Source organism: Lithobates pipiens, unplaced genomic scaffold (assembly GCF_037356315.1).
Source record: "Lithobates pipiens isolate NorthernLeopardFrog02 unplaced genomic scaffold, aLitPip1_a1.2 Scaffold_23, whole genome shotgun sequence".
Classification (NCBI taxonomy): domain Eukaryota; kingdom Metazoa; phylum Chordata; class Amphibia; order Anura; family Ranidae; genus Lithobates; species Lithobates pipiens.
In genome coordinates, this window is record NW_027507785.1 from 260,556,488 (window position 1) to 260,583,710 (window position 27,223).

At 43.7% G+C, this 27,223-nt stretch overlaps 1 protein-coding gene across 1 annotated transcript in view; it reads left to right on the top strand.

The window, feature by feature from the left end:
• The first annotated feature begins 418 nt into the window (after positions 1–418).
• Positions 419–27,223, top strand: part of XPR1 (xenotropic and polytropic retrovirus receptor 1) — a 235,674-nt gene continuing 208,869 nt past the window's right edge. The window contains exon 1 of the mRNA XM_077453099.1: positions 419–815. Within this exon, the coding sequence (XP_077309225.1) occupies positions 747–815 (69 nt within the window). The 5' untranslated portion in view covers positions 419–746. The remainder of the gene's footprint in view (positions 816–27,223) is intronic.

Sequence of the window (27,223 nt, forward strand, 5' to 3'; positions counted from 1 at the left end):
CTCTAATGTGAGTGTAATCGGTGGGTTTCGTTCCACTTTTATATAAATCCATATATCATATTATTATGTACTGTTCTAGAATCATAGAAGGTGTTCTAATAGTGTGTGAGTTTTCTATGTGCGCTGGTACAATCACAGGCTGATCTCTCAGCTATGAAAACACAGTGCGCACCCGGCTGCTAGACTCAGACTCACTAAGATTTCAAAACATATGGGCGTATCCTGCTCTAACCACGCCCTCTCCTTAATGTTGCCGCAAACACCCGGCTTCTCGTGAAGGGGGTGTGGCGCCTCCTGCTAAGGCCGCCCTATGCTAAACCCGCCGAGCCAATGAGGCGCCGCGAGTCACGCCCCCTCTCCTCCGTGCTGGCTGCTGTAGGTGGTTACCATGACACTGACGTTGTGTGCGGGGCGGGCGGTGCGCAGACTCAGTGGGAGTTTTGTCAAGATGGCGGCGGGGCCAGTGAGGAGGCAGAGCTGGGAGATGCTGTGAGGCAGTCAGAGAGGCAGACCGTGGCCACACAGGAGAGACGACCGCTAACGGAGGAAGGGGGGGCCGACATAACGGAACATTCCGGGGCACGGAGTGACAGGCGCTCAGCACACGCCGCCACACCCGGGGAGGCCGCCGGACAGTGCGGGACACATGAGCCCGAGCAGTCCCCGGGATCTACCGGCGGCGGAGGAAGAGACAGCCGGGAGCCCCTGAGGGCCGGGAGAGGGGCCCCTGACGGGCCGGCCTCAGGATGAAGTTCGCCGAGCATTTGTCCGCTCACATCACTCCGGAGTGGAGGAAACAGTACATCCAGTATGAGGTGAGAGACCCGGGCTGTCCCCAACACACACATATCGGGGTGTCCCCAACACACACATATCGGGGTGTCCCCAACACACACATATCGGGGTGTCCCCAACACACACATATCGGGGTGTCCCCAACACACACATATCGGGGTGTCCCCAACACACACATATCGGGGTGTCCCCAATACGGGGTGTCCTCATCACACATCTCGGGGTGTCCCCAACACACACATATCGGGATGTCTCCAACACAGGGTGTCCTCATCGCACATCTTGGGGTGTCCTCATCACACAGCTCGGGGTGTCCCCATCACACATAGGACTGCTCCCTACTCTGCGTCAGAGATCAGCCCAGTCATGGATTGGAAGCTCCTTGGACAAGACATTCCTGTACATAAGCAGGGTATGCTGTCATCCTCCTCTCTGTACAGCACTGAGGACACCAAGAACACCCACACACTTCATTACTCCTGAGGAGTGACAGTCTGCAGCCATTCCCATCCCTGACCCCCGTCTGATGGTTACTACCGGCAACCGCTTCCCTCCTGCGTTGCGCTCAGTGGAAGTGTGCTATGAGGATAACCACTTTATTTGTTGTCCTTCCAGAGTACTGCGCCCATTCATTGGTTGCTACAGGCAACCGCATCACTTTTGCACCATTAAGATTGGTTGCTATAGGCCAGTGTTTCTCAACATTGCAAGAACAAAGCGTAGCAATGAATCTAAAAGGGGCAAGAGTGAAGGGGATTGCCTATAGCAGCGTTTCTCAACTCCAGTCCTCAAGTACCCCCAACAGGTCATGGTAGTTACTAAGGCAGGGAAACCAATCAAATCACCTGTGCAAAATAATGGGAAACCTGAAAACATGACCTGTTGGGAGGACTTGATGACTGGAGTTGAGAAACACTGCTATAGGCAATCCCCTTCTCTCTTGACCCTTTTAGATGCTTTCTATGCTTTTTTCTTGCCCCATTTAATTTGGTTGCTGTAGACAACCACTTTGCTCTTGCCCCATTAAGGTTGCTATAGGCAACCTCCTTCACTCTTGCCCCATTTAGAATACTTGCTATGCTTTGTCCTTACCCCACTTAGGCTGGTTGCCGTAGACAAGTGCTTTGCACCTGTCGCATTTAGATTGGATGCTATGGACAACTGCTTTTCTCTTGCCCCATTTAGATTGGTTGCTTTAGATAACCTGTTTGCTCTTGCCCCATTTAGCGTGGTTGCGACGGGCAACCGCTTTGCGCTAGCTCCATGTAGCGTGGTTGCGACGGGCAACCGCTTTGCGCTAGCTCCATGTAGCGTGGTTGCGACGGGCAACCGCTTTGCGCTAGCTCCATGTAGCGTGGTTGCGACGGGCAACCGCTTTGCGCTAGCTCCATGTAGCGTGGTTGCGACGGGCAACCGCTTTGCGCTAGCTCCATGTAGCGTGGTTGCGACGGGCAACCGCTTTGCGCTAGCTCCATGTAGCGTGGTTGCGACGGGCAACCGCTTTGCGCTAGCTCCATGTAGCGTGGTTGCGACGGGCAACCGCTTTGCGCTAGCTCCATGTAGCGTGGTTGCGACGGGCAACCGCTTTGCGCTAGCTCCATGTAGCGTGGTTGCGACGGGCAACCGCTTTGCGCTAGCTCCATGTAGCGTGGTTGCGACGGGCAACCGCTTTGCGCTAGCTCCATGTAGCGTGGTTGCGACGGGCAACCGCTTTGCGCTAGCTCCATGTAGCGTGGTTGCGACGGGCAACCGCTTTGCGCTAGCTCCATGTAGCGTGGTTGCGACGGGCAACCGCTTTGCGCTAGCTCCATGTAGCGTGGTTGCGACGGGCAACCGCTTTGCGCTAGCTCCATGTAGCGTGGTTGCGACGGGCAACCGCTTTGCGCTAGCTCCATGTAGCGTGGTTGCGACGGGCAACCGCTTTGCGCTAGCTCCATGTAGCGTGGTTGCGACGGGCAACCGCTTTGCGCTAGCCCCATGTAGCGTGGTTGCGACGGGCAACCGCTTTGCGCTAGCCGCATGTAGCGTGGTTGCGACGGGCAACCGCTTTGCGCTAGCCGCATGTAGCGTGGTTGCGACGGGCAACCGCTTTGCGCTAGCCGCATGTAGCGTGGTTGCGACGGGCAACCGCTTTGCTCTAGCCGCATGTAGCGTGGTTGCGACGGGCAACCGCTTTGCTCTAGCCCCATGTAGCGTGGTTGCGACGGGCAACCGCTTTGCTCTAGCCCCATGTAGCGTGGTTGCGACCGGCAACCGCTTTGCGCTAGCCCCATTTAGCGTGGTTTGCGACGGGCACCCCCCTTTGCGCTAGCCCCATTTAAATGTCTGCTTTTCATTTTTTGGCTGCTGTGGGTAACTGTCTCATCCTTGCCTCATTTAGATCGCTGCTCCTATTTGAAGGCTGCTATGGGTAACCGCTCCTTCCTTGCTCAAGCTTTGTTGTGCCCCAGGTTTAGATCAGGACAGTTAGAGGAGATGGGGCCCTGTGGCAGTGCTGTGACTTGTGGTTCCACGTTAGCCTGAGAACCATATGATGAGTTTATTGCAGCCAGACATTATTTGATGCCGGAGCACTGCTGGTGATTAGACACTCCTCATTGTGCTTTCATTGTAGTAGGTAGAATTGTAGGATAAAACCGGCATGGGTGTACAGTGCGGGCTCGCCAATCAGCCCATCTCATCCATGGATTTGGCATGGCACAGATAATGGGCTCCCCTCACAGAGATCACACACCAGCAGGGTTCCTGTTTTTCAGTAAAGTAATACATTTTTCTGGCTGAGTCCAGTGAGATGGAGAAATGGGTCACATGGTTATAAAAAGGATCTTACCACTTTGTGAATGGAGCCGAATGTGTATGATTGTCACTCCTCCAGCCACAGACCTCAGTCCCTATTTGCCGTCTTTTGGCCATATGCAGATTTTATCCATAGGAGTGTATCTATAGCTCAGTACTTTGTATATAAGATAATGACTCCTCTCCACCCTCCGCACAACGTGCCTCCCTCATGCTGCACCTGCCTTGAGTCATTTATTAGCAGTTCTGGTTTTATTTGTCTCCACTTTGCTGTATGTCCCTGAGTACATTGTACGGCTCTCTGCCTTCTGTTATAGACATAGAAACGGGAAATAGTTCACTTACCCATTGCCACAACTGCAGTGTCACTTGCTTGAAAATAGCCTTTAGTAGAGCTGTAATTTAATTACACACTTTGAGAAGGACATGTAGAGATTAGCAGCAATCCGATTATCACAGCACCTAATCGGCCAATGTAGACGGGATGGAGAAGGGAAGGGCGACAGCTTGATACCGCTCTGAAGCTTTCTCATAGGGACAGTTGCCTTGTGTTTGTTTAGCTGAATCAACAGTTTATTAAACACAGAGGAATAGAGAGCCCATGAGATGGCCTGGAAGCTGTGGTCCTTAAAGTCTATCAGGCATGTGGAATGTACATTTTAAATGGTAGGTCAGCATACAGTTTGGGCTTATATTGTTGGAATAGTGCCTGGCCACAGAAATCCAATGACCAATTCATCTTGTTCCTGAGTTTGAACAGATCTGCCAATGTTCATTTCCTGATTGGACAGTAACTCGCCACAGTGGGTAACATTCCTCTAATGTCCGACATCTATTGAAGGGATTGGGTTTGGAAAGAACCACATCCAGTGTTCCTCCTTAGGATTTGGGGCGGGGGGGGGGGGGGGGTTCTTGACCTGTGGTGAATTAATCTCAAATCTTTACTGACGGCCGATGCATTGGGGCGGGGTCTCCGGTGCTTGACAAATTTTCTTTGAATCTACGCCAGCTAAAAAAGTTGGCAGCAAGTTTGTGTGCAGCGATATGTAACATGAAAATATCAATGTTTTCATGCGTAGGCAAATTTATTACAAATAAAGAATAAAAATAAAAAGGTCCCCTGTGGTGGGTTTTTTTGGTGACTGGTTCTCTTTAATGACACATGCAGGGTCTAAAAGACTGCATGTCTCCCCTGTATGTAATCACACTGCATTCTATTCTTTCCTGGCCATGCTGCCTGCAGGAAAGTCTCAATGTGGACCCAGAAGTGACATCATACACATCACTTCTGGGTCAGGAACAAGATGGGAGAATGACGAATATGTGTCTGCTCTCCTTCCCTTCTACGCTGTGGCGCCCACTATGCCTGCCCCTGCAGATGGGCACGTGGAACCCAGGATACATAACGGGGGTGCGTGCACTTTACCCACGTGTTTGTAGAGACAATTGGGCAGCAGCTGAGCTGCCTGAATGCTTCCACCTGACAAGTGAGCCCTGCTGCTTACCCGCAGCAGAGCTTAATACAGAAGAAATCTTCCTGCCCGATGCCTGCAACCTCAAGTCCTGGGCGTCCGACTATACAAGTTTTGCATTCCTGCAACAATAAATGGGCTGACAAGGGCCCAGGCGCCAGGATGCTATTTCTAGTCACCATGGCGACCTGGCACCTGAGATCTGTCAAGCCCTGGGGGGCATTACTATGCTAACCACCAATGCAGGGGGTGGCATTACTATGCTGACCAACAATGTGTGCGGACACTTCTTTTTTTTATTTTTTTTAATGCCTGCATTCAGTTTCAGTTCAGTTGTTTACCAGATTATTATTATTATTAAAGCTGGAGGGTGTAAAAGCATCTGTCTAGGGTATCAAATATGCTACATATGCCATATTTCTTCTTGGGTATAATTATTTTTAGAAAGGGTTCCCCAAGACCTGAAACAATATTTGATGGTATCCACATGAAGGGAAAAGGGCTGAGAAAGGCTGACCTAGAATGTGAGGGGCTGGGTGAGTCTTAGTGAATAAAGGTGGTTATAGAAGACTCTGGGGGTTATTTATGAAAGGCAAATCCACTTTGCACTGTGGTCTCTAAATTTAAGAGGTAAATCTGAAATGAGTGGAAGCTCTGCTGATTTTATCATCCAATCATGTGCAAGTTAAAATGCTGTTTATTTTCCTTGCATGTTCCCCTTGGATCTACAGCGACTTAACTTCCAAATGCACTTGCAGTGCAAAGTGGATTTTTCCTTTAGTAAATAACCCCCACTGTATTGTTCAGGCCAAATAAGTGTCCTTCTGTATAAGCTGCTGGAAGTGTTTTAGGATATTAACAAGGTAGAGCAAAAATACATTTTGAAATAAACGTGTGTTTGAATAAAAAACACAAATCTATAAAAAAAAAAAAAAGTGTATGTAGATAGATATCTCTCAATAAAAAGTACTTACTTTATCTCATTACCCAAGATAAAAATAAATAAAGTGTGAATGTTCAAATAATGACATGCATATAAGAGATACTTTTTTTTTTTTTTTTTTTTTCCTTTTATGCATCCATTCATTTTTCTGGACAAAACCATACAAAAAGTAGAGCATAAAAGTATTTTGAAAAGACTGTTGCAAATAAGTTGCCAAATACAATTGTTTTTTTTTTTTTTTTGTGCATTAACATGGCAACAATCCCCTTAAATAAGCATATACAATATACTGTGTCTATATTGTAAGTATGCATATATTGTGCTTGCATGTGTGAGATAGAGAGATATCTATATCTATCTATAATCTCTCAAATGAGTAATCTGCTTAGCAGCATTGAAAGATTTGGTCTTTATAGTGCAGAAATTACATTTTATGTGCAAAAAATAAGAGATACATGTAATAAAGCTAGGTCATCAACCAGAGAGCAAGTAAAATGTATGTAAATGACCGGTAATGTTTGGATGCAGATGTATGCTTTAAATGTAGTATAACCACTTGCCGACCGCCTAACGCCGATGTACGTCGGCAGAATGGCACGGGCAGGCATAAGCACGTACATGTACGTGATTTGCCTCCCGCGGGTCGGGGGCCCGATCGGGCCCCCGCCCGGTGCCTGCGGCGGTCGGTTTTCGTTCGGGAGCGATCCCGGACGAGGGGACGGCCATTCATTCATGGCCACCCCCTCGCGATCGCTCCCGACGAATGAAAATCCCCCGTGACATCACTTCCTCTCCTGTAATGTAAACACAGGAGAGGAAGTGATGTATTCTCTCCTCGTGTCGGTCTTTTTCGTTCCGGCACCGAGGAGAGCGGATCGGTGAGTTGCACCTAACACTACACTAACAGTAGAACACGCCAGGCACACTTTTCACCCCCCTGATCACCCCCCAATCACCCCCAATCACCCCTGCCCCCCCCAGTCACAGTGACACCAAGTGCATTTTTTTTTTTTTTTTTTTTTTTTTTTTTTTGCATTGGTGTCATTTGTGACTGTAATAACTGTTAGGGCAGTTAGGGCTAGCCCCCTTTAGCTCTAGGGTGCCCCCCTAACCCCCCCAATAAAGGTTTAACCCCGTGATCACCCCCCGTCGCCAGTGTCACTAATAAGCGATTTTTTTCTGATCGCTGTATTAGTGTCACAGGTGACGCTAGATAGGCAGGTAAGTATTTGGGTTCGCCGCAGCTTTTTATAGCGTCAGGGACCCCCATATACTACCGCATAGCCCCCTGATTGCCCCCCAGTTAACCCTTTCACCAGTGATCACCATATAACTGTTACAGGTGACGCTGGTTGGTTAGTTATATTTTTTTGTTTCAGGGCACCCGCCATTTATTACCTAATAAAGGTTTAACCCCCTGATCACCCGGCGGGTGATATAAGTTTTTTAGGGTCAGATAAGGCCTGCGTCGCCCCAGCGTCAGGTTAGTGCCAGTACCGCTAACACCCACGCGCAAAGCATACACCTCCCTTAGTAATATAGTATCTGATCAGATATATATTAGCGTTGCCAGCATTTTAGGTTTCCCAAAACGCATTGTTAGCGGGATCAGCCCAGATACCCGCTAGCACCTGCGTTTAGCCCCTCCGCCAAGCCCAGCCCAGCCCACCCAAGTGCAGTATCGATCGATCACTGTCACTTACAAAACACAACACACATAACTGCAGCGTTCGCAGAGTCAGGCTTGATCCCTGCGATCGCTAACAGTTTTTTTTGTAGCGTTTTGAAACAGTCGCTGACAGGCTAGGTGCTTTTTTACCTGTGAGTCTCACTAGTGTACCCCTAAATTTAGAGCCCAAAATGGCAAAGCGAAGGTACACTAGTGATGAGGCCTACACGTTTCTGAGCATGACAGATAGTGAAGAGGACGTCACTCATCTGTCAGATTCAGGCTCAGAATACGATCCTGTAGAGGACAGCGGCTCCATGACAGATAGCTCTGACGACGGAGATGAGGCCGCTGTTAAGAACAGGTGTGCCCAATCCCGTATGTATTCTGTTGTTGAGGTGCAGGAACCGCAGGTCACTCGTATGGAGCAGAGACGTACTAGAGCCGCTCAACCTTCTGGTGAACTGGCAAGCACCAGCGGCCTAGTACACCCTGGACCTACATCCAGCACTGCAGTAACACGTGGTGACGTGGCGAGTCCCATAAGTGCAGTTCAAGCTGGCGAGGTGGCAAGCACAAGTAGTGTCCCGCTGCCACCAAGAAGAAGACAAAGACAGGCCCGTCGTACCCATAGTGCCCTTCCTGCAGAATTCGCCAATCCTATTTGGGTGCCCACCACTTCTGCAGAACCCGTACTTCCCCCATTCACTGGCCAACCTGGCATTAACGTGGAAACAGTTGATTTTACGACACTTGACTTTTACTCACTGTTTTTCACCGAAGATCTCTTTAGATCTATTGTGGACCAAACCAATTTGTACGCTGCTCAACACATCGCCACTATTCCCCAGTCCGCCCTTGCCAGACAATGGAAACCAGTTACGGTTTCCGAATTTAAAATCTTTCTGGGCCTCTCCCTCAACATGGGCATAACCAAAAAGAGTGAGTTGCGGTCATATTGGTCCATTGACCCAATTCACCATATGCGCGTGTTCTCTGCTTCCATGTCCAGGGCACGATACGAGATGATTTTGCGGTTCATGCACTTCAGCGACAATGAACTCTGTCGTCCTCGTGGAGACCCTGAGTATGATCGGCTCTACAAAATTCGGCCCCTCATAAACCACTTCAACCAACGTTTTGCAGCCTTGTTTACTCCCGATCAAGTTGTCTGCGTTGATGAGTCCCTGATTAAATTTTCTGGTCGCTTGTCCTTCAAACAATACGTCCCCAACAAGCGTTCCAGATACGGGGTCAAGATGTATAAGCTCTGTGACAGGGCCACAGGCTATACACGTAGTTTCATGGTTTATGAGGGAAGAGATAGTCACGTAGAGCCGGAGAACTGCCCTGATTACATAGGAAGCGCTGGCAAGATAGTGTGGGACTTGGTGTCACCCTTATTCGGAAAGGGGTACCACTTGTACGTGGACAATTATTACACAAGCGTGCCACTCTTTAGTCACTTGTTTGATCAGCAGATTGGAGCATGTGGCACCGTGCGACCTAATCGCCGGGGCTTTCCCCAGCGGCTTGTAGAGTCCCGTCTTAGGCTGGGGGAGAGAGCCTGCTTGCGCAGTAATAATTTGCTCGCTATGAAGTGGAGGGATAATAAGAATGTTTTCGTTCTTACCTCCCTTCATGCAGACACGACGGTCCAAATTTCTACGGCGACTGGTGTTGTGGAGAAACCCCTCTGTGTCCACAAATATAACCTTAACATGGGAGGGGTGGACCTCAATGACCAGTTGTTGGCGCCGTATCTAGTTGCCCGTAAGTCCAGACGCTGGTACAAAAAAGTGTCTGTTTATTTATTCCAATTGGCTATACTGAATGCTTATGTACTACACAAAGCTTCAGGACGGACTGGATCCTTCCTCAAATTCCAGGAGGATATCGTCAGAGCCCTTCTGTATCCAGACGGTGCTCCACCTCACCTTCCCCTACCAGATGCAGTAAGCCGGCTGCATGAGAGGCATTATTCTTATGTCATCCCGAGTACCCCTACCCAACGAGCCCCCCAAAAAAGATGTCGTGTCTGTAGCAAGCGCGGATTTAGGCGTGACACCCGTTCTTATTGTCCCCGCTGTCCTGACCAGCCTGGTCTTTGTCAGGGTGAGTGTTTTGAACGCTACCATGAACTAGTTGAGTATTAGCGCAGGGTACAGCATTGCACAAGCTAGGCACACGTTCACAGGGTCTCCCAAGATGCCATCACATTTTGAGAGACCCAAACCGCTGGAACCGTTACAACAGAAAAAGTGTTAAAGTTACAAAAAAAAGTGTTAAAAAAAAAAAAAAAAAAAAAAAGTAAAAAAACCAAAAAAACCAAAAAAAATATAAAATAAAAAAACCAAAAATAGTTGTCGTTTTATTGTTCTCTCTCGCTCTCTATTCTCTCTCTATTGTTCTGCTCCTTTGTACTGTATTCTATTCTGCAATGTTTTATTGTTAACCATTTTTTGTTTTCAGGTACGCCATTCAGCTGTAGCGTGGATTTATTTATCTTGACAGCAACAGCGTTTGCTCCCACGATATGTAAAGCCACGACTCCAGCGCTGTCGGAGGTGATTTCACCACCACAGTTAAAAAAGAGCATATATGCCGAAGCATGGGGGCATAAGGGGTGGAGGATCGATTTTGCTCCTAATGCCGCGTACATACAGTCAAAATTCCGACGGAGGGCTTGCCCGTGGAAAAGTTTGAATGTATGTACGCGGCATAACTTTTTTGCGGGAGGATGCCCCCATGCTTCGGCATATATATATTTTAGGCACAGATTGTGTTAAATGTGTTATTTTTTGCGATTTTTTTTGTATTTGCTTTGCAGGTATGGTAAGTCCTACTGTTATACTGTAATGTTACTTTGTTTTATTGTTAACCATCATTTGCTTAGCAGGTACGCCATTCTGCTGCAGAGCGGATTTATTTATCTTGACAGCAACAGCGTTTGCTCCCACGATACATAAAGCCGCGACTCCAGCACTGTCGGGGGTGATTTCACCACCACAGTTAAAAAAGAGCATATATGCCGAAGCATGGGGGCATACGGGGTGGAGGAACGATCTGCTCCTACCTTTTGCGGGAGGATGCCCCCATGCTTCGGCATATATAAATGGTGCATGTATGCCCACCATTAGAAAGTGGGTGGATGAAGGGTGGTATCTAATGGTGGGCATGCCCACCGATCAATATTTTTTTTTCGTTCAGCCCACAGGCTGCATGAAAAAAAAAATACAATATATGCCCAACCAGTTCCAGCAACATACTGGTATGTTGCGGGACTTTGAGTGCTTATACCAGAATGATGCCTGCAGGTTTAGGTATCATCTTGGTATCATTCTTTTCAGCCAGCGGTCGGCTTTTATGTAAAAGCAATCCTAGTGGCTAATTAGCCTCTAGACTACTTTTACAAGCAGTGGGAGGGAATGTCCCCCCCCCGCACCATCTTCCATGGTTTTCTCAGGCTCTCCTGTCCCAACAGGGAACCTGAGAATGCAGCCGGTGGTTCCGCCAGCTGACCATAGAGCTGATCAGAGACCAGAATGGCTCCAATCATCTCTATGGCCTAAGACACCGGAAGCTACGAGCATTTCATGACTTAGATTTTGCGGGATGTAAACAGCGCCATTGGGAAATTGGGAAAGCATTTTATCACACCGATCTTGGTGTGGTCAGATGCTTTGAGGACAGAGGAGAGATCTAGGGTCTGATAGACCCTAATTTTTTTAAAAAAGAGTACCTGTCACTACCTATTGCAATCATAGGGGATATTTATATTCCCTGAGATAACAATAAAAATCATAAAAAAATATATATAAATGAAAGGAACAGTTTAAAAAAAAAATAAAAAAGCAAAATAAATAATAAAAAAAAAAAAAAAAAAAAAAACCACCCCTGTCCCCCCCTGCTAAGGCGCAACGCGGAACACAAGCGTTGGTCTGGTGGCATATGTAAACAGCAATTGCACCATGCATGTGAGGTATCACCGCGAAGGTCAGATCGAGGGTACTAATTTTAGCAGTAGACCTCCTCCGTAAATCTAAAGTGGTCACCTGTAAAGGCATTTAAAGGCTTTTAAAAATGTACGTAGTTTGTCGCCGCTGCACGTTTCTGCGCAATTTTAAAGCATGTCGTGTTTGGTATCCATGTACTCGGCCTAAGATCATATTTTTTATTTCATCAAACATTTGGGCAATATAGTGATTTTTAGTGCATTAAAATAAAAAAAAGTGTGTTTTTTCCCCAAAAAATGCGTTTGAAAAATCGCCGCGCAAATACCGTGTGAAAAAAAAATATGAAACACCCACCATTTTAATCGGTAGGGCTTTTGCTTTAAAAAAACACTACATGTTTGGGGGTTCAAAGTAATTTTCTTGCAAAAAAAATATTTTTTCATGTAAACAAAAAGTGTCAGAAAGGGCTTTTTCTTCAAGTGGTTAGAAGAGTGGGTGATGTGTGACATAAGCTTCTAAATGTTGTGCATAAAATGCCAGGACAGTTCAAAACCCCCCCAAATGACCCCATTTTAGAAAGTAGACACCCCAAGCTATTTGCTGAGAGGCAGGTCGAGTCCATGGAATATTTTATATTTTGACAAAAGTTGTGGAAAAAATACATTATTATTATTTTTTTTTTTTTTTTGCACAAAGTTGTCATTAAATGATATATTGCTCAAACATGCCATGGTTATATGTAAAATTACACCCCAAAATACATTCTGTTGCTTCTCCTGAGTACGGGGATACCACAAGTGTGAGACCTTTTGGGAGCCTAACCGCGTACGGTACCCCAAAATCCAAGCACCACCTTCAGGATTTCTAAGGGTGTAAATTTTAGATTTCATTCCTCACTGCCTATCACAGTTTCGGAGGCCATGGAATGCCCAGATAGCACAAAATCCCCCCAAGTGACCCCATTTTGGAAAGGAGACACCCCAAGCTATTTGCCGAGAGGTATGGTTAGTATTTTGCAGACCTTCATTTTTGTCACAAAGTTTTGAAAATTGAAAAAAAGAAAAAAAATATACATTATTTTTTTTTTTCTTCATTTTCAAAAACAAATGAGAGCTGCAAAATACTCACCATGCCTCTCGGCAAATAGCTTGGGGTGTCTACTTTCCAAAATGGGGTCATTTTGGGGGGTTTTGTGCTATTTTGGCATTTTATGGCCTTCAAAACTGTGATAGGTAGTGAGGTGTAAAATCCAAAATTTACACCCTTAGAAATCCTGAAGGCGGTTCTTGGTTTTCGGGGCCCCGTACGCGACTAGGCTCTCAAAAAGTCCCACACATGTGGTATCCCCGTACTCAGGAGAAGCAGCAGAATTTATTTTGGGGTGTCATTTCACATATGTCCCTGGCATGTGTGAGCAATATATCATTTAGTGACAACTTTGTGAAAAAAAAATAAAAGTTTGTAATTTTCCCGCAACTTGTGGCAAAATATAAAATATTCCATGGACTCAACATGCCTCTCAGCAAATAGCTTGGGGTGTCTACTTTCTAAAATGGGGTCATTTGTGGGGGTTTTGTGCCATCTTGGCATTTTATGGCCTTCAAAACTGTAATAGGTAGTGAGGCATGAAATCAAAGATTTACGCCCTTAGAAAGCCTGAAGGCGGTTCTTGGCTTTCGGGGCCCCGTACGCACCTAGGCTCCCAAAAAATCCCACACATGTGGTATCCCCGTACTCAGGAGAAGCAGCAGAATTTATTTTGGGGTGTCATTTTACATATGCCCATGGCATGCATGAGCAATATATCATTTAGTGACAACTTTGTGAAAAAAAAAATAAAAAAAAAAAAGTTTGTAAATTTCCCGCAACTTGCGGCAAAATATAAAATATTCCATGGACTCAACATGCCTCTCAGCAAATAGCTTGGGGTGTCTACTTTCTAAAATGGGGTCATTTGTGGGTGTTTTGTGCCATCTTGGCATTTTATGGCCTTCAAAACTGTAATAGGTAGTGAGGCGTGAAATCAAAGATTTACGCCCTTAGAAAGCCTGAAGGCGGTTCTTGGCTTTTGGGGCCCCGTACGCAGCTAGGCTCCCAAAAAGTCCCACATATGTGGTATCCCCGTACTCAGGAGAAGCAGCAGAATTTATTTTGGGGTGTCATTTCACATATGCCCATGGCATGCGTGAGCAATATATCATTTAGTGACAACTTTGTGAAAAAAAATAAAAAAATAAAAAAAGTTTGTAATTTTCCCGCAACTTGCGGCAAAATATAAAATATTCCATGGACTCAACATGCCTCTCAGCAAATAGCTTGGGGTGTCTACTTTCTAAAATGGGGTCATTTGTGGGGGTTTTGTGCCATCTTGGCATTTTATGGCCTTCAAAACTGTAATAGGTAGTGAGGCGTGAAATTAAAAATTTACGGCCTTAGAAAGCCTGAAGGCGGTGCTTGGTTTTCGGGGCCCCGTACGCGGCTAGGCTCCCAAAAAATCCCACACATGTGGTATCCCCGTACTCAGGAGAAGCAGCAGAATTTATTTTGGGGTGTAATTTCACATATGCCCATAGCATGTGTAAGCAATATATCATTTAGTGACAACTTTGTGAAAAATTTATAAAGTTTGTCATTTTCCCGCAACTTGTGGCAAAATATAAAATATTCCATGGACTCAACATGCCTCTCAGCAAATAGCTTGGGGTGTCTACTTTCTAAAATGGGGTCATTTGTGGGGGTTTTGTGCCATCTTGGCATTTTATGGCCTTCAAAACTGTGATAGGTAGTGAGGAGTAAAATGACATATGTATGCCCTTAGAAATCCTGAAGGCGGTGCTTGGCTTTCGGGGCCCCGTACGCGGCTAGGCTTCCAAAAAGTCGACCACATGTGGTATCCCCGTACTCAGGAGAAGCAGCAGAATGTATTTTGGGGTACAATTCCACATATAACCATGGCATGTGTGAGCAATATATCATTTAGTGACAACTTTGTGTAAAAAAAAAAAAAAATTTTTTTTTTTGTCATTATTCAATCGCTTGCGGCAAAAAAATAAAATATTCAATGGGCTCAACATGCCTCTTATCAATTTCCTTAGGGTGTCTACTTTCCAAAATGGGGTCATTTGGGGGGGTTTTGTACTGCCCTGCCATTTTAGCACCTCAAGAAATGAGATAGGCAGTCATAAAATAAAAGCTGCGTAAATTCCAGAAAATGTACCTTAGTTTGTAGATGTGACAACTTTTGCGCAAACCAATAAATATACAATTATTGACTTTTTTTTTACCAAAGACATGTGGCTGAATACATTTTGGCCTAAATGTATGACTAAAATTGAGTTTATTGGATTTTTCTAATAACAAAAAGTAGAAAATATCATTTTTTTTCAAAATTTGCGGTCTTTTTACGTTTATATCGCAAAAAATAAAAATCGCAGAGTCAGTCAAATACCTTTAAAAGAAAGCTCTATTTGTGGGAAGAAAAGGACGCAAATTTCGTTTGGGTACAACATTGCATGACCGCGCAATTACCAGTTAAAGCAGCGCAGTGCCAAAGTGTAAAAAGACCTCTGGTCATTTACCAGCAAAATGGTCCGGTCTGAAAGTGGATAAAGGGCAAGTAGAGAGGAACTGAAACAACCATCCCTGCATGTATTATATTGTCTGGCACTGGTATCTCTTGTGTATTAATGTAAGAGATATAGATCACACAATAACTGTCTTAATGTAACCAGTATTCAGTGACTGGGGTAATAGAGTATGGAAAATTGCATTGTTGTAAGGTGAAATGGTATTTTGCATAATTTTTTTTTAGGAAAAGGGAAATTGGAGATCTCTCTGTGCAGAAATCACTAGTTGCTCCTCTTCTCTACTGTATCTTGATTATCCTGGGGGGGGGGGGGGGGGGGGGGGGTTTGATGTCTAAAAGGGTGCCCTCTTTAAAAAAAAAAAAAAAAAAAAAAAAAATGCAATGGGAAATATATATATATATATATATATATATAAAAAAAAAAAAAGTGTGTGTGGTGTAGAAATTGCCACTGGCTTCAGCTTGAGCACCTTGTCCTTCCCGGCCACGATATAACATTTGATAAAACCCAGGCTTGTCTGTATCTGAGCAGCTGTTGCTCTGGCCAACACATAAATAAACTCGATAGGTAAGCAGCAGCTTTAACCTTTCCTGTATTTAATTATCAAGGCTAAATATACATGGCATTTTAAGGATTATGTTATTCCTGCCTGTACCTTGTTCAAAGATGTTCTCAAGGAATGTAACACCTTGTTTGATTATGGATTTGCATGAGCCGTATTTTGTTCTAAAACAATAGCTGTGATTGTGGTATACACATATGAAGCTGAACTCTGAGGACATTTTCAAATGCTACCCTTGCAGTGGGGCTTCCTCTGCACTTTAAGGACTAAAAACACATTTTTTTCAAGGGTAACAATTATATTTGCCTTAGCCCCTCTCCTCTTCCCTGCACCAGGTTGGGGGTGAACCCTTGGCGTTCTCACTTGCAGGACTGCTGGTTCTGCATTATATAGGATGACATCAGAGTTCTTGCGACTGATGGGGTGCCGAAGGGAAGCAGCTTTGGGGGACTGGATGTGTGGGGAGGCAGAAGCCTGTGGGAGAGAGGGATATGGTAACTAAAACTGCTTTTTGTTGGTACTAGAGGTGCACCAAATGGAAGTTTTGGTTCCCGAGACCGAAAATGCAGGATGCACTTGGCCGAAAACCGAAAATTACAGTTTTTAAGAAATATATTTATATACATAATTGTATTATATGCGACTTTCTAATTAATATATTTTTAAATGAATATCCATTTATTGTCCGCCATTAATGGCACCTTTAGCTCAATAAAAGCTCAACAAAAATGTATCCCCTTAAATTCTATGTATGGCTTCACACTGGTCTGTTGCACTTCCATTGTGGTTTTTAAAAATCCAGCTTAGTGCATTTTTGGTCTGTTTAAAAAAAGCACCTCCCGGTTCAAATGCATTGAAAACGCAGCAAGAAAGCCTCAAGTCCCAGCTCACACTGGTGCGAGGTCGCATGTGATTCGTACTGCACTACAGTGTAGATCACATGTGATGTCTGTGCAATGCTAATTCATACAGATTATATGGCTGAATTCACATCACATTTGGACCAAAGTTGTGCAGGACCCTTTTTTTGGTCCACATCAGAATCTGATAGCATGAGTGTTCACACCCATGTGATCCGATTCATGTCTGAACTGACGATTCGCATTGCGCTATGCAAACCGATCTGGGGGTGTGATTAACTTTGTATTGACACTCCCAGCAGTTCGTGGGTGGCAGTATGAACCACTGTGCGATTCAGGTGTGAAGTGGGACCCCGCACTGGAATCGCAGGATTCTCACATCGCACCAGTGTGAACCGAGCCTTATACACCTGTGTTTTTTTTTTTTTATGCAGTTTTAGAGTCCAATGACCTATGAAAAACACACCATAAGCACAGTAATTGTGGTAAAAACGCAGTGCATTATCGGCACCTTTTCTCTTATTGGTATTCTGCCGATAACACCATTTTTGGCCGAAATTTCAGTACATCTCTAGTTGGCACCCAAGATGTACTTGTATAAAGAAGTATCTGCTTCTCTTTGTATTCCTTCCTTAGTGTGAAATCCCGAGGTTTCTGCCAGTTCCCTTGCTCTCCTAATTAAAAAACTGACCACACTAAGCAGGAATACACAGTGTGGCCATATCTCTAGCTATGCTGGGAACTCAGTCTGTGCTCCTCCATTGATCGGACCTGTCCTGAGACATCCACCTCGTTGCCAACCCCAGCCATTCATTGGGAAGAGCAGTGTGACCCTCCCCCGAGCTTTTATGCAACTGAGAACAGAGGGAAGATAGTAAAGATGATCAGTTTTTATGTTTTTTTTCTTACACAGATGTTTTGCATTTCATTTGGATTTTAAATTGGTTGGGTTGTTTTACAAGTCAATGGTTTACTATCACTTTTAAAGGGAGTTTGAATTTTCCCAGAGTTCAGCTTTTCCTTGTTACTGCTGGTTGCATGCGGTTTGGTGACTTTTGCCAGGTACACTCAATTGCATACATCGCAAACTGTTACTGCCGTCAGCTCACGGTCTTATTAGGATGGGACCCTAATCGTGTGATTACAGTCGGCCAATCACAGCGAGGTCCATGTAATGCCTCCAGCATTACTATCTCTGGAAGGGCTGGCTCCCACTGTTGGGAAGGGGTTCAAATACTTAAAGATGAACTAAAAAGTGTGCAATCTATGTGTTTTTATTAATTTTGTAAATGGTTGGGGTGTTTAGCTTGATTAGTAGGACACAGAACGATGCATGAAATGTTGCTGCCAACAGTTAATCAATGTATTTTGTGCACTTAACATAAAAAATATACATTTGATTGGGTGCTGTAGGCTTTGTGGTCTACAACATGTACTTTAACTTGTCTTAGGCCCCTTTCACACATGCAGATGATATGTCCGTATTTCATCCATCCGTTTGCGGATGAAATACGGGCATACATTCATCCCTATGGGATAGCGGGTGTCTGCGGATGTACATCCGCAGACACCCGCTATTGTCCACCTCTGCAACAGTCCGATTCTGCAGACGGAGGAAAATCCTATTTTTCTGTCCGTCTGCAGAGCGCATCGGATGAACACGGACACACGGTCCGTGCTCGTCCGATCCCCATAGAGGAGAGCTGACAGGGCGGTCCCTGCACAGTGTGCGGAGACCGCCCTGTCCGCAGCCGGCTCAGCGGGGACAACGGAGCGATCCCCGCTGAGCAAGCAGATCATCACCGGGCGGATCTTTACTGATCCGCCCCGTGTGAAAGAGGCCTTAAAGTGGTTAGAAAAAATAATAAATAATATATTTATCAAGTATATTCACCAGGTGTGTGTAATTTTTATTTATTTTTTTCTGACTTGTGTACAACTGGCCTGTCGGGTGTTTCCTGAGTGATCATTGCTGCCGGCTATAGCCAGCAACGCTGATCGTTGTGTTTTTCTTATGGTGGGGAAGTCTCCCTGCTGTTGGAATATAATAGCACAGTGGAAGTGATCTCCCCATCCACCTTGAATGGGTTGATAGAGGAATTGGCTCCTCCCATTTTTTTTTTTATATTGCCAACGATTTCTATTGTAGCAAAAGAAAAGTTAGAACATTTATAGATAGTATATGAGTAGCCAGCTTTACATAGCAGATAACAATCAAGTACAATCATAGTTCTCCTAAAAATAGTCATGAAAGGCAGACAGGAAAACCAAAAAAAAACAAAAAAAAACAAAAAAAGAAATGAATAGAGGGGAAAACAAAAATAAAGGCCACATCCCAAAGGGGATATAGTATCAGCTCTTTTTTTTTTTTTTTCTCTCCTCCCCTTTCAGCTACTGATTGAACAGAAAAAAATGAATCCCTGTATGGCCAGCCTTGTATGCATCATATCAAATATATGGCATTGCAGACATGAAATGTGTTCTGGTTTACACCGTGACACCCTAAATCCAGTCCTTTCATCTCCAAATGATGTGAATTTTCTTCTGCTTCTTTTTTTCCTCAAGAATTTTACAAATGTTGGTCTTGTTTGCTGTGTACTCAGCATTTGGCAATCAGCCATTCCCCGTCTATTTAGACACTTCGTTTTCATAAGGGGCACATTTCTTAGGTTAGGATGTTAATCGGAGACTAATTGTTAGCTGTCCAGCTATGAAATGATTCATGAAGATTGCGGTTTTACATTGTGTTGTCCCCGAGTGTTCTTTGTATTGCTTGAATTGGAACTGACATAAAAAATAAGAGCAACAGGCTCTTCCCTTTGTGGCGGAGCCGTCCTGTAGCGCATATGAGCATATCAATGGATGGGGATTGTGATCATGTTCTGATGCGGGGATAGATATGCTGAGCCGGAGCGCTGACTGCTGGGCTCCCCAGCGTTACTTGATATTTTTGAATGAATGTCTCTCTAAATATTTATTTTATGGTACACTTGGGATGCACATAAAACTATTTCCATTCCCCTGTGGCAAAATGAAATAACCTAAGCTATTAATTTTGCGGTCCCACATATAAACGAGAGCTGTATCCTTTCCATATTGCTCGATGCGTCCGGGTTCTTCATCATAGCTGTCATGTTTAGTTAATGGGATGTATGTCAGGAGCGAGGAGGAGCACAGCACAGAGCTCAGCATTTGTCTTTGTGTTTTAGCACTGCACCTTCCACCTATAGGAGCCATTAATGTAATCAGTCTGTCCAGAGGGTCAGAGATAATCGGGCATCCCCCATTCTCCTTGCAAAGTAATGATCTCCTTCACTCTGAAATAGCAGGGCATGGTGTAACTTGCACGAAGCTGCTGTTGCTAATCTGGGGCACTGCTTGGCATATTCATGCCCTGCCTGTTTACTTGGAAAAACGGCTTCCTGCTTCTAAGTGTCCTGAATAGGCATTCATTTATCTGTTCTTTTGAAGACTAATGAGCTTTGTGAGGGGCAATATGCATTGTCTGAGATTGTAGTTTGTCCATAAAGGTGTGGCTTTAATGGGCATAAACGGAATTATTGGGTGATTTATTTTAATTGCTGGGATGCTGCCAGGAGTCAAGTGTCATACTGGAGCGCACTTGGCTTAATGCTGTGTTTAGAGGGAGTGCCTGTCCATTGTTGTTCTTGCATTGAATGTGAAGGCCACGTCTCCCGTTTAGTCATTGTCTCCATTATGATTTTCAGTTAGTGTTTTTTAGGTACTCTTATGTGCATGCAAAATGGCTTGATGTCCTTTTTTGTATGATCACCTATGTTTTTATGGTTATTTTTCAGTGCTGATGTTCTCTACACGTTTGTTTACCTCCTGATATATTATTTTTCACTTTTTTTTTCCTCTTGCTCTGTGTACAGCCCTGGATATAATAAAATAGCTTGAAAACAAGTTGGTAACAAGACTTTTATTTTTTATTTTTATTTTTTATTTTTTTAATGGCAGGTTAAGTAGCAAAGGCAGAGGATGGGAGCATTTGCTTCACACTCACAGCAAAAAACGATTGCTCCTGTTGTGTTCGGTGGGTAGTAAGCCTGCTGCTGAATGTGGCACATTCACCAACCTGTCAAACGCCTCTTGGTGGAGCAGTTTAAACCCTGCAAAAAATGCAGTTGGCTTGGTATTAGAGGGGGGATAGGTTGTTTTACAAGGTAATGGTTCACATTTACATTAAGGCTGAATCACACTTTTGTGATGCAACACATTAACCCAAATAACATTATTACATGTTTTATACAAGAAAGCAGTGTAGTGTCATTTATTCACAATAGCACCCCAGCGTACTTTAAATGGAACTTATGGAAACAAAATTGGTGGACAGGCAAGTTTTTTAATGCAGAAGAGAGACGCTTTGTCTCTTTTGCATTAAAGTGTTTAACTCAAAGAAAAAATAATAATACAAATCCTGGTCCCTTTAAAGCACTGTGCTGTGAAATCTGCTCCCCCCCTCCCCCCATAAACTGTAAAATAAATAACCTCCCTGAATCTGCCACTGTAAAAGACCACGAAAATCAGGGCTGCTCCGCCCTGACCACTGTGGTCTGATTACATCCCTTTGTCATATGTTGCTGTCTCCTCTGCTCTCCTCTCTCACCCTCACCCCCTCCTTCCTGCCTTCATCTCCCTCTGTGTTTCTGTCTCCGCCCCACCCCATCCACCGCTATTCAGAAGAAAAAAAACCGTAAAATTGTCAAACAAGTGTTCTAAATAACGATTTTTGAGCTGTCTTCAGGCCGGTCACGTGACTTGCGGCCGCTTTACAGCTACAAGACAGGGCTTCTGCAAAGGAGACGAGGCCATGTGATCTCCCCGGCTGACATCAGAGGGAGATCACAGCTCCTCCCACAGAAGACATCCATCAGAGCTGGAAAGCTGCCGTGAGTCATGTGACTGGCCTGAAGACGGCTCAGAATTGTTATTTATAACACTCATTTTTAAAACCACTTCCATAGTGTGCTATGCCGGCCTCTAATAGAGGGGCTGGCATAGTCTTTTAAATAATGGGTTCACAAACACTTTAAAGCCATTTACCTGCCTGTCCGCCCTTGTACAGGGAGCCTGACTGAGCTCCCCTGCATGATGATGTCCTCCCTGCCTGGGCAATGACGGCGGCTGGCGATCAAGACCCGGAAGCCGGCTGTCTGAAGATGTCAGCGACCGGGCAGGGAGCTCGAGGACACTGCTTCGCTGGGGCTGAGGTGAGTATTGTTCCTCCTCGAGCTGGCAGGGTAGAATTTTGACTGAAAATGTTTGAGATAGAAAGGAAAGTTTGTTCTCCTTTTTTTTCTGGTCATTGGTGGGGTTAAGTCAATGTTCGTTTATAAAGAGCAGGATGGAATTTTTTTCTCAAATGAATTTCTAACAGTGTATGTGGTTTTTATTTATTAAAGTCCATTCATTGTAAAATCAAATATTAAAAGCAAACATATTTCAAGCAAGTGAATGTCTTGTGTACAAATTGTCCTAAGCGTTTTAATTTGAAATGTCATCCATCTATGGCCAGCTTAGGCCATTACAGCTTAAAGTGGAGTTCCAGGCTTTTTTTCGTTAATTAAAAGTCACCAGCTACAAAAAATGTAGCTCCTGACTTTTAATAAACAGGCACTCGCCTGTCCCATGATCCAGCAATGCGGCCGCATGGAACCTCGCTCCTCTACCCCTCCATTAAAACTGCGGGAACCCGGCCGTGACAGCTTGCGGCTACACGGCCGGGCGCACACTGGGCATGCGCTAGTCATGCTGCGTTCTCAGAGTGGACAGGAAACCTTCTGGGACCTGTGACGTGTCCCAGAAGATTGCTGAGAGGGAGGGGCCGTCTAGGGGGAGAGGAGGCGTCGCCTAGGGGGCCTGTAGGTGGAAGTAGGACAGGAAGAGCCACTCAAAACTAGTCACCCACTCCCCCCCCCCCCCCCCCCAAAAAAAATGAGATGCCAAATGTGGCATGTAAGGGGCCGAAGAGTGCTTAAATCTGAAGTTCCAATTTTGGGTGCAACTCCGCACCACAACAAACTGTAAAGCACTTTTGTATGTTGTGGTGTGCATGATAGGTTTTCTTTTGAGAATAAAATATGGGTTTATCAGATTTTGAAAATCCTTGCATTCTGGCTTTATATAGATTTATATAGACATGACGTCCCAACGTTTTTGAATTTTGAGTGGTAAGTGATCATTTAACCTCTGTTCTCGCCTGCATAAGGGGCTTGTAGAGTTGGGCATGGAGAAGCAGCAGTACACTGATCTTCAAGTGACTGGCTGGGTAGTAGAGCTGCACAATTCTGGATAAAATTAGAATCACAATTAGGGCTGCAACTAACGATTTTTTTCATAATCGATTAGTTGGCGATTATTGTTTTGATCAATCGGTTAAGAACCTTAAAATAAAAAGTGTGTATAATTTAGTTAATATGTAATGTTTAAAAAAAGGCAATTTATTCTATATATAGAATATCTCTATGCAGTGGTAAATATAAATATCCAACTATATGTGGTTAGGGAGCAAAATATCGAATCCACTGAGAATAACAGACAGAAAAGATATACTGTATTATTAGAGGAGATATATACTGTATATACTATTAAAGGGTGAATCTGGTAAATATCAGACTATATCACATTTTTATTTGTTTTTTTTTTTTTTTTTTTTTTTAAATAAATGTCTTCCTTCAAAAAAGGTAATTTTAGGAGGTCAAATCGACGTTCATTTTCAACCACAGTGACAGGAAAATTTGGAAATAATAGAAAACTTCTTGGTCAAAGGAATTTTCAGACAGTGTATGTGGTTTTCGTTTAGAAATTACATTCATTTTAAAAACAGAATGTTAAAAACAAGTGATAATTTCTAACAACATTCTTTCATTCAGCGAATTTACAAAGATTTTTAGTCTGCAAATTTTTCTCTGAAAATTGAGCTGTGTGGCCAGCATAAAGCTCGCTACACACCTATGCAGTTTGCTTTTAACATGTTTCTGCAGTGCTTTTTGCTGTGCATTTTGATTTTTGCACACGTGATTTGTGTCTTTGCATTTTTTTTATTTATTTTTTGGCCAATTTGTTGTTGGGCAGATTAAAAAAAACGCACAAATTGCTGCAAAATTGCATTACATGCTTTTCTGCAGCTTCTCCATTGAATTATATTGAACCAAAAAAGCGTGGTTTTGCATATGCAGCAGTCGAAAAAAGCATAGATGTGAATGTGTCCCCTTCGGAAACCATGTAAATGAACTGTAGTGCATTTCTGCAAAAAGCACCAAAAAAAACACAGAAGTGAACCAGATCTAAGACGTTTAGTAACATAATTGGGTTAAAATAAACTAAAATTAGCCCTTTTATAGTACAAAAAAAGCAAATAATCGCTACTGTAAGAGGTTAATTTTTTTTACTGTAGAACTGTAAAAGTAATATTTACAGTAGTGATTTGCTCTTTTTGTACCATAAATGGCTCATTTTTAGTTGTGTGTGTGTGTGTGTGTGTGTGTGTGTGTGTGTTTTTTTTTTTTTTTTTTTTCATTATGTTACTGGCCAATTAATTGATGAAATTAATTACTATTTTCATAATCAGTTGTCGATTAATCGATTAGTTGTTTCAGCCCTAATTACAATTTGCTTAGAATAAAGATCACGATTCTCGGCGTAACAACATCTGTTACGTTATACAAGAAAATTGGGCTAACTTTACTGTTTAGTGGTGGTGTTTTTTTTTTTTTTTTAATTCATTCAAGTGTATTTTTTCCCAAAATATTGCGTTTGAATGACTTCTACACAAATACAGTGTCACATAAAATATTGCAACGGCTGCCATTTTACTCTCTAAGGTCTCTGCTAAAAAAAAAAATATTAGTTTGCGGTTCTAAGTAATTTTCTAGCAAAAAATAGTGATTTTAACTTGTAAGCAGCAAGTGTCAGAAAAAGACTTTAAGTGGTTAAACTGCCCTCATTTACAGACTGAATTCATCCCTTTGATCTAAAAGAACGACTCTGCAGTGTTTACTTGAATTGTGGAAATGCCTGATTTAAGATTGGAAGGTGGGTTGAATCGAGATCAGTGTGTTTTTTATTTATTTATTTTTACGATTATTTTATGCAGCTCGTGTGTGCGCGCGCGCGTGTGTGTCATTACATGTTTTCCAATCGGACGAAAAACAGTTTGTGCTCCCAGCACAGCCAGAAAATTGACTATGCTGAGATGGATGTGCTCTCATGCATTATGTGATTATTTAAAATGTTTCCCTGAAAATAAGACCTACTGTTATTTTCCAGAAGGGCTGCAATAAGCCCTACCCCAAAAATAAGCCCTAGTTTAAAATGTTTGTATAATCCACTCTTACAGTAGTCTACAATGTACAATGTGTACGTTTCTTTAATCTAATTGTGTCAAATACCTTTTGGAACAGTGCTGTTTGGCGCACAGCTGACCTCCCGCTGCTCTCCTCCGCTTCTGTCAGTGGGGCACCTTGTCCCTCTCCCCCCTCTGCAGTGCTCGGAGCGGAGAAGAGAGCTCCAGCGGGTCACGAGTGCCGAGCGGCGCTGTAACAAGGGTATTTGACACAATAATATTACAGAAACACACACACACACATTGTACATGATATAATACTGTAATAGGGTCAATTATAGGATTTTACAAATATTTTAACTTTGACACTGGGGATTCCTGACAGGCAGGGAGGGAGAGGAGGAGAGAAGACAACACATTGCATGAGAGAGACCTATTTCAAAAATGAGCCTTGCTGTGTGTCTTGTTGTTGTTAATAAACTCAGGGTATGGATATATATACACAGGAAGAGATACAATGGGAACAGAATACTTTTTTTGTACATGGTACAGCAGGCAAATGTTGGGGTAACTCGCACTTTAATTGCATGTTTACTACATGGCTCCCACTAGTCTAACAAGTAATAGAAGTACTGTTAGGGGTGAGTGGTGTGGACATTAGCTCATAGTGGATTGATAGGCCACGAGTTGCTTCAATTCCCAAAATTACATTTAACATCTGCTTAAATAGCAAAACTTTTTTTTTTTTTTCAATTTGTCAACCTATGGCGGTATAATTGTGAGGTATATGGAGAATGGTTGTTTGCCTCATTGAACAATTCGCTCCAGCTTTTTTGGATATATTTCAGGTAGAATTTTAGGTAAGATTCTGTATTTATTTTCATTGACTCAACCCATAAAAAATTGGATGCGTCAACAGGAAATGTGCAGAATGTGCACACTCATCAATAAGCAGTCGTTTGGACAGTGTGCAAATATGCACTTAGAAGAAATTACTGCATGGTATTAATATATTTTTTGATCTGTTGTAGTAGGTGCATGAACTCCAGAATAAACTCTGGTGTGCCTAAAGCAGTATTAAACTTTCACTGTGTTTTTAGCAGAACACATTCAGCTTAACAAAATAAACATTTCCAAGGAAGCTATGTCTTAATAAATTTTGGCCAAGCACTTGCACCTGAGCATAACTTGTTAAGGCATTTTTAAAGAGGAAGTAAACCCTTGTGGGTTTTGCTTCCTCTTTGCCTGCAAAGGTAAAGCCTGATGGGTTTACTTCCTCTTTTTTTCCCTGCAAAGGTAAAGCATAATGGACTACTATGCATCGCATAGTAGCTCATTATGTGTCACTTACCTGACACAGGAGCCAGCGAAGTCGCCGCTGTCCCCTGTAGTCCGCCGCATCCATGTTGCTTGTGGCGTCTCGCAGCTCCGACGAATCACAGCGGCGCAACCGCAATGACGTCACTCCCGCGCATGCGCACGGGAGTTGCGCCTCACAGCTCCGCCGCTGTCATACGGCGAAGCCGCGATGACGTCACTCCCGCGCATGCGCACGGGAGTCGACAAATTTGGCAAATCCATTCTTGGATTTGCCGCATTTAGTGCGCATGCGCGCCGCTGTCTACGGCGCATGCGCCGTAGACAGCGGTGCCCATTTTCGGGCAAATATCTCCTAAACCATATAGGTTTAGGAGATATTGCTTGGACCTACAGGTAAGCCTTAATCTAGGCTTACCTATAGGTCCAAGTTGTTTGGAAGGGTTTACTTCCTCTTTAAAGTGTACATGTGCCGTAATCATCGGGCGCTCTGCTTTTTCGTAAATATCTCCTAAACCGGGGAGGTTTAGGAGATATTTCCAGCACCTACAGGTAAGCCAACATATAGGCTTACCTGTAAGTAAAAGGGGTTGTACAGGGTGTACAACCACTTTAAGGAGTGATGTGCTGTATAGGAAACTCTGGGGGAGATTTACTAAAACTGGTGTGCACAAAATTTGGTGTAGCTGTGCATAGTAATGATTTGGCTTAATTGAACAAACTGAAGTTAGAAGCAGATTGGTTACTATGAAAAGCTGCAACAGATTGTGTGCACCAGTTTTTGTACAACACATTTATTTTTTACTTTTGTTATAATAAATATCCCCCAAAAATATCTAAAAAAAAAAAAAAAAAAAAAAAAAAAGCCCGATACGTATTCTTCTACATATATTTGGTAAAAAAAAATTGCAATAAGCGTTTGGTTTGCGCAAAAGTTATAGCGTTTACAAAATAGGTT